Below are 14335 nucleotides of genomic sequence, written 5' to 3'. Positions count from 1 at the left end.
ATGATTAAGACTCTATACATGCCATAGTTTTAAACATTCTGAAAAACACATAATACCGAGATGGTTATGATAGTGTGATACGAGCTCCGACGATCCCCAATTCGAACAAGCTCGAATCACTATAAAACAAAGGAAAGAAGAAAATGTGTAAGCTACAAATGGCTTAGTAGGTTACATGTAAACAATAAGTACTCATTTAATAATTGACATTTCTCTTATATAACTAATCAAACATTTCTTAGCAATTTCAATCACTTACACATGCATAAGCTTACTCATTTCACTTGCACATGCACTTATACACTTAACATTTATCACATACGCTCATTCTTTTAAACGTACCTGCATACACACTTCATTTCATATTCACTTTAACTCATTATTAATCCCATTGAACACTCGGAATATACACAGATACGTAGAGATTTAGCACACAAGTGCCACACTGATATGTAGCTAAAGCTACCACTGATATGTAGCCGAAGCTACCACTAATCAATAACACTGGAAATGTCCACGGGCCTGCTCACACAAGCTGTCAGGTGTCTGCAACACATGCTAAATCACTCAGCACCCGGGACTCACTGTAACACTGATCTCTAGTGACATGTCACTTGTATCCACTTCTATTCCTAAGTTCAACTGGGAATTTACACTTAACACTTTATTTTCAACACTTTATCACTTGAATAATTCATGAATACTTTTCCTTCCACAGTCAATATTAATTCACATATAAAATATAATTCACAATTTATAAAAATATAACTATTATTTACACGTAACTTACCTCGGATGCAAAACGACTATTTTTGTAACTTAGTCGATAACCTTCTCTTTTCCTCCATCACTTTCACTATTCCTTCTTTCTTGATATATATTAACACAATTTAATACATTTTATCAACATTTCATTCAAATACAATTCATACACAACATTTTGGCAAATTTATTTTTTTCCCATAACTTTTCAAAAATGACACTTTTGTCCCAAAACTCGTAAAAATAAAATTCACTAAATTCTTAAACTTCAAACTTCACTAAATCATATTTCATGCTCATAACAGCCCTCAATTTCACAAAATCACAACTTTATGCACACTTTACCATCTTTCACAATTTAGTCCTTTTTCAACATTTTCATCGAAATTCATCTAGTAAAACTTGTAATTAACACTTCAAACATTCATTATCTAACATCACTAATCAATTTACAATTATATCATGAATGACTCAATTTTTAAACTTTAATTTCATTTTCCGTAGCTTCGGATAAAAATAATTTAGTGACTGTGACGCAGAAAAATAGTTTGCTGGAATTTGAGTAAACCATAGATTTATGCGTGATAAAAATTATATTTAATATGGAATCATGTTAGAAATTTATTTATCAATTACATACATACTTACTAAGCTATAAGCTTACTCCTCTTTATTTTCCCTTGTTTTATAGTGACATCAATCAGCTCGAAAATTGGACGAGGTCAAAACATCATCCACACTATCATCATCATCTTTTGGGTATTTTGCAACCAATACTTTTGAAAAATGGCTTGAATAGATGACTTAATGTAATGTGATATAAATTTTTATATATATGTATAAAATATTGTTTGGTTTAAACTGTTGGTGTATATTAATTGATAAATTGTTTCCTTAAAACTATTAACAAAGTAGTTTAGAATGTTGTGGATGAATAAATTGTGTCTGAATATATAATTGTATTTGGTTGAAATATTGAAGTTGATTGAAATTATGTTTCGAAAATTTGCAGGAGGAATTGAATGTTTATGAAAAGAAATTATGTCAAAATTTTTTTTTGTAAAGAAAAAAAAATATTTATTTCAGATCGTTTGATAACACTTCTTACTTTGTTTTGATGATGAATACGGGTAAGAGGTGCTACACAAGCCCAAGTATCTAACCCAACCCAATCATAAAAATTACAAATAATTTATGTGTTAATTTCAAGACTTATGTAATGTTTTTAATTATGTGTTAATTCAATTCGGGTAATTCGGTTAATTCGAGTAATTCAGTAATTTTTAACCAAAAATAAAAAATATATAATTTTCGATTAATTTTTTTAAAAAAAATTCGGTTCGATTAACGGTAAAAATTTTGAAAGATCAGTTAATTTGGTTAATGTTATTTCAGGACCGATTAACCGATTGAACACCCCTATATGTGACATTTGACATTAACATTCAAATTCGAGTAACATAAGTAACATGTTTGATTTTGGAGATAGACAGGAGCAGAAGTGCATAATCAAATCCAAAATAAATTTATACGTGAAGACGAAATCAACCCATATTCAAAGAAATTAAAAATAAGGTGAAACACTGATTTCCATATTTAGTATGCTAAAAAGTAATTGTACTTCGATATAACTTTAAACATAAGACTGTGATTAAAAAATTAAATTAAAAGGTACCTTTTAAGATTAATTATTTATTTATTTATTTTCATTATTCTTTGGTACAAGTTAATCTTAAATTATTTTTGAGTGAATGAACATCGATCAATAGGCCATAATTTGAGTTATTTATTCTCATTATTTTCATACAATGTGTTTTCTAATTACAAAATCATGAAATTTATTTTAAACACAATCAAATAAAATGTTGTTTTATATTCTAATTTATTTTAAACACAATCAAATCACAAGATTTGAGAGCTTATCACCAATCCATGCTGGTACACTTCCACTGAAATGATTTTCACTAAGATCAAACATAATGAAATTTGGAGAATTTTGCAATGTGGATGGCAATTCTCCAAACATTGTATTGTTTCGAAGGTTTAGCATTTTAAGATTTAGATGCCATAAAGAAGGTGGGATTTTGCCGGTCAAATTGTTGCTTCCCAAATTTTAAAGGACCAAACGCTACCAATGATTCCAACAATCTGGAATATCTCCTGAGATATTTTGGAGGAAAGAGAGAAAAAGACACAATAATAAAATAAAATAAAAACAAAATGACGACATATCCCTAAATTTTCTCCCACTCTCCACTAACCCACAATTACCTCGGAACTTCGGATCCACCAAACCTCTACCAGAGACCCGAAGCAAAAATTAACATCCTTACTCAATAGGGATAAGGTTAAGATAAAGAATAATAGAATTTCCAAAGAGTGGGATTTGAACCCAATACCTCATACACACTCAAAACATTTAACCACTAAAACAAATACACATTTATATTAAAATTCACAGAAACAAAAATAAATTATTTAGGGTGTTACAGCAATTTATATGTACTTTATGCTAATGTAGTACTATTTTATCTCATATCTCATATTAGCAAATAATTTAAAAATTAAAACAAAATGAAAAGTTAAAATAAAAAGTAAAAATAATTTTATTTTATTTCAAAGGAATATATATTTTATTAATAAATAAAAGTTGAACTTTCTTTTCTTATTATCATGAACTTAATTTTGTAGAAAAAAACTTTAAATGAATCAAATTAATATATAATATATTATAAGACCCCATATTATAAATTTGTGTTCCATTTTTTTAAAATTATTATACCTTAAATACCTAGTGTATCAAATATTTTTCAAACCTTGTTTTTGAAAACGCATTTAAGTACGCTTAAGTCTATATCCTCTTTCATTGACAATGAAATCAATATCAACCAAATTAAAATTTAATTTAAGGTCGATAAGTTTAAAACCACAAATGGAGATAAAAGTTTGAAAACTAAGTCTACGGAGTAAGTCCCACTCCCACGTACTTTAAGACTTTTTAGGTCTTAAAAACCAAAAGGAAGTTTTGTATATGTTTGGTTATTATTAAGCAAAATTTTGAAAACCATTACTACTTCTTGCATTATGATTTTTCAACATTTATTCAAAATCAATCAATTCATCCTTTACTCTGCTTTATTTAATTCCCAAACTTTTTCTTAAGAGTAAAATAAAACTTTTATATATACATTACTGTAGCTTCCGACCTCCTTATTAAATTAATTATTTATTTATATTAAATTATAAAATAAAAATTTAAAGGTTAAAGTATGCTATAAATCATTATACATTTTATATATTTAGATTTTAGTCTTTTATTTTTATTTTTAAAAATTTAATCCCTATATTTTTTAATTTAAAAATTCAAGTCAAATAGTTATTGCCACTAAAATTATTCTATTAAATTTAATGGGAATATATCCACTTCGATAGTCTTGTAACAATAAAATTAATTTTAAAATGTTAATTAAGATTTTTTCTTAAAAACACTAGTTCGAAATCAACTAAGTCTATGGAATAAATCCCAATCTCAGGTTTATTTTCTATTTAAAAATTAGGCTAAGCCAGAAATATTTTTAGGAAAATTCGAAATTAAATTGTAGTTTTACTATAGTAAAATACAATTTCACCGCTTTAATAGCTTATATCTTTATAATTTTAAAGGATTAAATCAAAATTTTATCATTTTCTAAAGAGACCAAAGTATAATTTTACTTTTACTAATTTAAAATTTAAAAAATTTTAAAAGATATAAATAGAAAATTTTCTAGGTGCCTGCCCCTAGCTACACGTAGCCCTTGTTAAAAACTCGATTCACCTTGCTTCAAACTCAATTTTTAAAAGCAATTAAAAAACCACCCTATATGGCTGGGGTGGATGGAATCTCGATAACTTGAAAGGATTTTTTTCGGGTATGTATTTCACACGAGTATATATATTAAAACTTTTAAAAATTGTTTCATATATTTTTGAAAGATTCTATGCTCATTCTCATGTTTAAATGTGCTGAATCTAAATATATACTTTAAAATAAAAAATCGAAATAACACTAAACAGGTATACCAATTTGATCCATAAAAGTTAACAAAGAAGAGAGAACAATCAAGTACATTAAATTTTGCAAACTTGAAATTAACTTGGAGATTTAAATTCCAACATTTACGACTTCTTTTATTTTCCAGATCATATGCAAAAACGAGAACGTTTTGAGGTTGTTACCTGTCTTACTGAGAAAGGTGAGTCCAAGGATGAAGAGCAACAGCTGAACTCTTTTTTTGTTGAGATCCATTGGCAACGGTAGAAAATGACAGAAAAAAATAGGCTAATCCTATTTACTACTATTTTTGTTACTCCAAATTTGAAGGATCAAGGAGGAAGAAGACCAGATCTATGGCTGCCACGTCTACTCAATTATTAAGCTAAGCAACTGATGGAATCTATCAAACAACATTTTTTGCTGAAATTTATTTTCATTGTAAATTATTGAAATACAACAAAACATATTCATACATACTCAAAACACACTTTGATCCAATCTCCAGTAAATTATACCAACTTTAGACCAACATGTTTAGACATGTTTTTTTCCCATCAAACTACATACCCATAGTAGCCCAAGACACATACAGCTTTCGACCAACATAGTCCAACTTTCGATAGTATGCATGCCTCCAAGACCTGATGAAAAACAAGGGAGCCACTACACCCCAAAATCCCATTACAAAGCCGAGAACTATGCTGACATAAAGCCAATTCACTTTACTTCCTTCCCTGCTACTTCCATTATTTGCAACGTCAATTGGAATACCTTTTGAGGTGCAGTTCTTAGTGAGAGGAGGTCCGCAAAGATGATTGCCCACGTAAGACAAGTTTTCAAAGCTTTTAAGCTGAGTGCTTGTTGGGATTTGTCCTGTCAAGTTGTTGTAGGACACATTGAAGTGATTCAAGAAATTCAAATTGGAGAAACTTGGAGGGATTTTACCATTTAGTCGATTCATGGACAAATCAAGAGATTCCATTAACTCCATGTTGCCAATGCTGTCTGGTATATTTCCTGTTAGGAGATTCCCTGAAAAATTTAAAGACAATAGTCCAACGAGACTAGCAATTTCTTTGGGGATCTCTCCATGTTGCCAATACTCGTAACAAGACTTAGTGTTCTACCATATTCATCCTCTCGTCCTTTCAACACCAATAATGCGTTCAAAAATAATGAGACAGCATATACATACTCCTGAAGAACAGAATTATTGGTTTTGTTTGTTGTGGCCATTGCTGTTAAGTTATTAAAACATTTTGGAATAACTCCAGAAATGTTGTTGTGGGCAAGGTCCAAGTTTTGAAGAAATTGAAGATCACAAATTTTATAAGGAATATGTCCATCAAAGTTATTTGATCGAAGGCTTAGAATCACAAGATTTGAGAGCTTATCACCAATCCATGCTGGTACACTTCCACTGAAATGATTTTCACTAAGATCTAACATAACCAAATTTGGAGAATTTTGCAATGTGGATGGCAATTCTCCAAACATTGTATTGTTTCGAAGGTTTAGCATTCTAAGATTTAGATGCCATAAAGAAGGTGGGATTTTACCGGTCAAATTGTTGCTTCCCAAATTTAAAAAAAGGACCAAACCCTGCCAATGATTCCAACAATCTGGAATATCTCCTGAGATAAGATTTTTATCAATGTAAAGAACTTCCACCCATTTCCAACTTGATGTATTACAAACCAATTCAAAAAGAGATCCCGAAAATGAATTATTTGATAAAAATAGAAATCGTAAAGTTGGGAATACTCTTGGCAATGGGCCTATGAATCGGTTTGAACTCAAATCAACACAGTATCTCACATTCAAATATGAAATCTCTCCTCTAAGTTGATTCGAGGAAAGGTTTAAAGATTCAAATTGAGTGGGATGGTTGAAAAACCAAGTGGGCATGACATCTGAAATTCCTGCATAGGAGATATCCAAATAAGACAATTTCTTTTGGAATTTTAGCCACTGGGGAAACTTTGGGCCAAGATGCCAGTGACCCAAATCGATCCATTCACATTGAAATGGGGGAATCCAGCTTGAGTTTGGTTCAAATCTAAGCCGATTGTGTGATGCTGCTAGAGTTGTCAATCTCTTGAGATTAGAAAAATGGGTTTCTGATACAACTCCTTCTAATAGATTATACCCACAATCCAGAGTTTCCAAACTTTCTAGTCGTCCAAAAGATAGAGGAAAAGTACCATTTAATTGATTTTCTGAAACATCAAACAACTTCAAAGATGATAACTCCCCTATAGACAACGGAATTTGACCATTTAATTGATTTTCTGAAACATCAAACTCCTCCAAAGATGACAACTGCCCTATAGACAAGGGAATTTGGCCGTTTAATTGATTTCTTGAAACATCAAACAACTTCAGAGATGATAACTCCCCTATAGACAATGGAATTTGACCATTTAATTGATTTTCTGAAACTTCAAACTCCTCCAAAGATGACAACTGCCCTATAGACAATGGAATTTGACCATTTAATTGATTTTCTGAAAGATCAAGGTGAGTAACAGAGCTCAAGTTTCCAATGGCACTCGAGATTGTTCCCTGTAACTGGTTATGGCCAAGACTAAGGAACTGAAGACGGTTTAAACTATACAAGGAATTGGATATGGACGAATTGAGATCATTCCCACTAAGATCAAGAACTTCAAGAAACGAGATGTTCCCAAAGTAAGCTGGAATTGGGCCTTCCAAATCATTGTTACTAAGATCAATGGACACAAGACCATGAAGACTAAATATCCACTTAGGTACTGAAGAAAAGCGGTTCCAAGAAAGATCAAGAACAACCAGTGATTTTGAAGAATTAATACTGTTGAAAGATGGATCATCTTCTAAACCACAAACTGACAAGTGCAACTCTAACAAAGAGGGAAGTTTGAATGTTACCTGTACCCAATCAGTTGCTTCAGAAAGATGCAAATAACTCAAATCAAGGTACTGCAAGGAAGAAAGTCCAGAAACCCATTGAAGACTTTTTGATCTGAGATCATTTCCTCCAAGATCAAGATACTGCAACTTTGAGAGATTCCCAAGGTTATGAGGAATTATTCCCTGAAATTGTGCTTGAGAGAGGTTAAGATATGTTAAACTCTGCAGCAAACCGAAAAATTTCGGGATATGTATGCTGCTAAAATTGTTATTGCTGAAGTCCAGGGAACTAAGATGCTTCAACTCCAGCAGTGAAGGATTTATTTTGCCTCCTAGCCAGGAATTGTAGTAAGCTTCCCTTTCAGCATTTGTTGCAAAGCCATCAGGATCTGAAAGAGGAGCGGCCAAGTGCAGTTGTTTGACGTGGCCTGTTGAGTTATGGCAGACGACACCAGTCCATTCACAGCAATCCCCACCTTCAACCCATGACGATAGCCTGTTTGAAGGATCAATAAGATGATTCTTGAATTTCAAAAGAGCTTCTCTCTCACTCTGAATGCAAAGTAGGTTGGAATTGGCATGACAAATGGTAAAACAGATAGCGAGAATGAGAAGAAGAAAAGGGAATAAGGAAATAGGAAGAGGAGTAGTCATGGTTGCAATTGCCATGGCTCACAACTCCAAATATATAGAGTAAGCTTTAGCTAAAACACAAAAATACATGAAGCGCAAGGAAGTTTCTTCCAACAAAATGCATTAAATTGGAAATTTAATTATCCACCAAAGGTTATAAAGTCGAGTCAAACAGAAGTCTATGAAGAAAGCCCCACTCCCGCATTCTTTAGGACTTTTTACAATGTTTACAATTCAATTTGTACTCTCACACCAAACAATTCCTGAATGAATAAATACAAATGCTCTTAATATGCTCTTATTCATAATCTAGACAAGCCTCCATAGCATATGTTAATTTCGACTTGCAAACATAGAACCTAAATGAAAACAAAGCAACTCATTGATAATAGCAATTACAATCAAACCAATAGAAGTAACTCCTTGATAATTTGTTAACTTTGCTAATGTGGCATACTCGTGGATTGCCACGTAGATGACATGACAGCATTTAATTGATTTTATAAAATTTAAAATTTTATAAATTATTTTTAAAATTAAAAATTATTTAAAAAATATGAGAATCAAATTGAGACCATTTGTAAACTTTGAGGGTTAATTTTTTAAATTTTGACTAAATTGATATAATATGTAAAAATTAAGGGCTAAATTTGTTATTATTACTTTTTAATTGCTACGTTATCCTGTTGTAAGAGATTTAGCAACACTTAATGGAAATGGACAAAAAAAAACTCTTGTTTAGTTGGATGACCAAATTTAAAAAATTGTTAGTTAAATGATCAAAAGAGAAAAGGACAATATACATATAGACGTGGTATAATTTATCCTATAAATAAATAAATAAATAAATGGTGTAAAATCTTGTAGGTGTGCACCCAAACTCTTTTAATATAGCAAAATATCTCAACATGAGGTTATTGTTTCAAATTTTGGCTTAGCTCCCCAAAATTCGAATTGCCTGCATATAACGAATTATACAGGTTGAAGCTTTTGCCCTTGCCCTTGCATTACCCATGCCATACATCCATTCTTATTTATATATGTTCATTCCTCTTTAGTTATTTGTGGATGTCGTTGATAGTTGCCACGCATCCAATTATCTTAATTAAAGTGATCAAATTGAAAAAAATTTAGAGTGGACAAATTCTATTTTAGAGTGACTTTGAGTGTAGTTTACCTTAGGGGTGTGCAAAATTCGGGTAAAACAGAAAAAATTCGGTTAACTGACTGAATTTGGTTAATCGGTAGGTTAACAGAATTTTTTTGATCGGGGGTCGGTTAATTATTTTTTGATTTTTGGTTAACGGTTAATTCGGTTCGAAATTGGTCGGTTAACCGAATTTTTCGGTTTAACTGAAAAAATTAATAAATAAAATTATAATATATAAATAGGCCCACTATTCACCTAAACCCAATCCAAGCTGAAACACCCCTTATCCTAGACCATCGCCGGAATCGAGTACGAGATATCATCCAATTTAACTTATTAATTCGGAGCATAAAAATTTACTTTTAAAATTAAATTTACTGTTCACAACAAAACTATCCACCTGCGCCACTGTCACTAATTTAATTATATCTTGAGTTACAAAACTCAAAATTTAAATCCGTAAATTTTTCCTGAAACTAGACTCAAATACCTTCTTACCATAAAATTTTTAGAATTTTTGGTTTAGCCAATTAGTACAGTTTATTCATTAAAGTCTCCCCTGTTTCACTACTAAACAGTTCTGACCTCTTGGCACTAAAAATTAATTATCTCATTTTACAGAATTCATATAAGGTTATCGTTTGTTTATTTTGAAAATAGACTCACTATTTGAATCTAGACATATAAATTATGACCCATAATTCTCTCTGTACAATTTATAATGATTTTCTAAAGTCAGAACAGGGGACTTCAAAAACCATTCTGACCCTGTCACACTAAAATTTAAATATCTCAAAATATAAAATTCCTTTGTCTATACCGTTTCTTTCATGTAAAAATAGGCTTGATAAGCTTTAAGTATGTTTGGTATGATTATTTTTAAATAATTTAATCGGTGAAACACTGATTTCCATATTTAGTATGCTAAAAAGTAATTGTACTTACGATATAACTTTAAACATAAGACGTGATTAAAAAATTAAATTAAAAAGGTACCTTTTAAGATTAATTATTTATTTATTTATTTTCATTATTCTTTGGTACAAGTTAATCTTAAATTATTTTTGAGTGAATGAACATCGATCAATAGGCCATAATTTGAGTTATTTATTCTCATTATTTTCATACAATGTGTTTTCTAATTACAAAATCATGAAATTTATTTTAAACACAATCAAATAAAATGTTGTTTTATATTCTAATTTAATTACGTATTTGTTATTTTTTAGGATTTTGATTATATATATTCTTTTTATTTTTTAAAAATTAATAATATTTTTAAAAAATTTATAGATAAAATTATGTATAACAATGAAAATGTTAAAATTAATCAAATTCGACATTGTTATTAGCGAGTGATGAAGTTGAATTAATATTTGAAAAATAATTTTAGAGAAATAAATCTCATATTTTAATAAATAAAAAAAATAAAACTAATGTTTATAAACAATCTTGAAAAATTAATTTATAATAATTAAAAATTCTGGAGTGGTAAACTAGGTGATACTAATCTCTTCCAAGCCCAAATCTAACCAAGCAAGGCCCATGATGAAGCATCTTCCATTGATAAACAAAAGAATTTCGCTGCTGATTTTCTCGGGAAAGATTCAATCTTTTCCTAACCATCTTTTGTTTCTCGCAGTCACAGCTTTACCCATTTCAGCTTCCAATTAACTATTTCGCTTCGTTTGCTTTAGCATCAGTAAGACGCTGCAATCAATCAAAGGCATGTTCTTTCTTTTTCCTTAATTGTGAAATATGAATTTTGTATGTTGATCTTTGATGGGTATTTCTTTGTTTTAATTCTTGTTTGATTTCATGAATTGGGTTTGTTTTCTTTTTAATTATAAAAAAATTAAATTTCAAAGCAAATTCACTTCCTTTTTTTGCTGTTATTTCTTTGTAAATGGAATATTTGATGGCATGTGATTGAAGGCATTATGAAATATTTTTTACAAATTTGATTAGAGTTTTAGAAATATAATTAGGGTTCTAAAAGCGAGTATTTTGTTCAGTTCCCAAATTCATTATGAAATTTATTAGGCAAATCAGTCTAAAAATTAGCTTGGAGTATTATAGCTGCAATGGCGGAAATCTAGGTGAATGTTGTCGCTATGTTATAGGGTCCGGGTCATAGTAGTCCCTCTATTATTAAATGGATCAATTTAGTCCCTGCACTAATAAAAGGAATCAACTAAAAGGATGTCATTAACATTTTGAAATATTTTTATGGTTTTGAAATTAAATCTTCTGTTTGGAGTTGAACTGCAAATGGGAAAAAAAAATTTCATTTCATTTTTTAAACAGTAAATGTTAACTTTGTTACAAATTGGCTTTATTTAATTCTTTTTAATAGTATAGGGATTAAATTGATACATTTAATAGTAGAGGGACTAATGTGATCCAGTTCATATAATAAAGGGACTTGGCAGGTACTTTCACCCGGAAATCTATTTCAGTTTAGTTTCCATTGATTATCCACTACGAAAATTTCAAAATGAGCCAGTATTTTTCCGGTTCATATAATAGAGGGACTAATCTGGAATAACTTTTGGTGCTTCTATTTGTTTGCAATGCGGTATCGTTATTTCTTATTTATATTCCATTTTCTGTATGACAAATAATATTGTCTTAAATCCTTTGATTTATGCCGATTTTAATTTGTATTGTCGATAGGTGATATAACCTTTAGTTGGAAATAACGTAACTGGTAGTTGAAAGATTTTAATGGCAGGCAATGGCCTGCCATCTCTGGGTCGTGTAAAGCTTACTGATCTCATACCTTCTGAAGGCATTCCTTCAGATTCTTACAAGCTATCAGTCTCTACTCTATCACAATCATTTGCTCAATATTCAGCTGCCATCATTCAGTTTCCAGCTAGTGATGGAGCTCTACTGAGATCCGGTTTAGATTCTGCTCGCCTTTACTTCCAACAAAAGGCTGCATACCCACCAGAGGAGCTGATTCACACAAATGATTCTCGTGAGTGGTGCAAAACGTCAGGTTACTGTGCCGACCCCCAACTATGGCAGGAAACGTATGATTATCGGCCTGGTCTAACTCCTACAGACCCTATCAATGGACTGGAGTTTCCTCCGGGTGGTTTGCCTGATATATTTGGCTTGCTCAGTAAGGCAGCTCGAGATGTACTGGATGCGATTAGCTATTACTTGAACTTGCGTAGCTCTCCCTTTACTGAAATACTCGATAATGTACCCTTAAGAAGCCGGGAAATTTCTTCTTCAGTATTATCTGTTTGTTGTCATGCAAGGCCTTCGTTCCCAGGGGCACAACACAACAATTTAACAACACAGGACGATGGTCAACTGATCATGGTTCCCGACCATGAGCACCAGGTTGATAAAAGTTTAATATCTGTTGTTAAGTCCGATAAAGCAGGTTTTCATGTACGGGATTTTCAAGGTCGGTGGATTCTTTTAGATGGGGACCTTGGTCCTCAAGAAGCTGTTGTTTATCCCGGACTCGCACTTTACCAAGCGACTGCAGGTTACGTAAATCCTGCCCTGCATCGTACCGAGATTAATAATATGTCGGGTAATATGTATGGAAAATGCTCTTTGGTTTTCAAACTCATGCCCAAATCTATGACCAGTCTTAGTTGCTCAGAGATGAGAGCAGCTGGTCACGGAGTTGAAGCTCAATTCCAGCTTCCTATACCAGTGGATGATTTCATGCAGAGATCTCACCCAACAGATCAGCTCTTTAATAGAAACACTTTCCCGAATTTCAGTTACCCCCCGGCCCATGAAGGTAGGCAGTATTTCTTAATATGACACAGCATTTTCTTACACTGTTTTGTTCTGGCCTTATGAAAAATAAAAATATGAGATATAGGTTTTATAGCGGTTCGGTACAATATATTTGATTATTTATGTTATTCTTTTTCCCAAGTAGCCTTGGTGAGAAGTTTTTAACAACACGTCCTTAGATCAATTAAATGCTGGTACAGGATCTATGAAGCCATTGATGAGAAGACGGAAGAACAATACGAGATGCAAGCCTCTACCTCCTTCCAAGAGATTACGGCTCGAAGCACAAAGAGTGCTTAAGGAAAGGGTTCTGGAGATTGCGGATAAGAAGGGCATCAAATTACGGTTTTGTAATCTAAAAGAGTGTGAGAATCACATTCATGCACTTGATAGTCCATGTGCCAATATAAGAATGGAAATTGGGTGGCCTCACGGAGTGCCATTCGTTCATCCCCACGATCTACCTAATAAGGCCAAGATCGGTTTTCTTGAAGCATATGAACCTGGTTGGACAGCGACTCACGATATGGATTTAAGCCTAATGGAACCTGCACAGACCAGTCAACAGTACTGTAACTGTCCGTCTCGTTTATGTTTTATTATTCTTACACAAACATTCATCAACATGAAATTTAGTTTTCACCATTGGTCTTTTGACGTCTGACGAGTTTTATGTTTTCGTCTCTGCAGGAATCATCGTTGTGGTTTTGTATGTCCATTATCCTGAATTAGCTTGTTCCTGGTCAGTTTTCTCAATCTCAACTTGGTGGTTTCTTTTCCTGCTAAATCCAGGACAAGAGCTGTTCCAACCAGCGTAAGCTGTTTTGTCGAACCCAGTCCATTGGAAACCAGACCGGATTTCATCGTTGAAGTATGAAACAGAACACAAGTCACCATACGTGTCTGTAAAAGAATGAGTACATTGTCTGTAAATAGTTAAAAAGTATTTTAGGAAATTCACTCTTTGGGCTTAAAGGTTCTTTCATGGTCTTCCTTTTCCCCTTTTTATATCTATATATAGTTTTCTCCATGTTTGAGTTTTCATTTTGCAGAGATGAAATGAAAGGATAGTAGGGATCTTTTGATTTTGA

General features: G+C 31.9%; 2 protein-coding genes across 8 annotated transcripts in view; one reads left to right on the top strand and one right to left on the bottom strand.

Moving 5' to 3' along the window:
* Nucleotides 1–14335, top strand: part of LOC105761383 (uncharacterized) — a 22957-nt gene extending 8622 nt beyond the window's left edge. The window contains exons 1-4 of one of the 7 annotated variants that reach the window (XM_052624209.1): nt 11009–11199; nt 12150–13245; nt 13424–13811; nt 13935–14335. In XM_052624209.1, coding sequence (XP_052480169.1) covers nt 12201–13245; nt 13424–13811; nt 13935–13971 — 1470 coding nt within the window. In that variant the 5' untranslated portion in view covers nt 11009–11199; nt 12150–12200 and the 3' untranslated portion in view covers nt 13972–14335. The other 6 variants (XM_052624213.1, XM_012579177.2, XM_052624212.1 and 3 more) reach the window with 6 other exon arrangements.
* LOC128034715 (receptor-like protein EIX2) lies at nt 5358–8359 on the bottom strand. The gene is made up of 2 exons (XM_052623536.1): nt 5926–8359; nt 5358–5830 (listed from the first exon to the last, which is right to left on the bottom strand). The coding sequence occupies exons 1-2, from the start codon at nt 8357–8359 to the stop codon at nt 5358–5360; spliced, it is 2907 nt and encodes a 968-aa protein (XP_052479496.1).

Source organism: Gossypium raimondii, chromosome 11, assembly GCF_025698545.1.
Source record: "Gossypium raimondii isolate GPD5lz chromosome 11, ASM2569854v1, whole genome shotgun sequence".
NCBI lineage: Eukaryota > Viridiplantae > Streptophyta > Magnoliopsida > Malvales > Malvaceae > Gossypium > Gossypium raimondii.
Note: the sequence above shows the minus strand (reverse complement) of the source record. Positions and strands in the feature narration are given on the sequence as shown.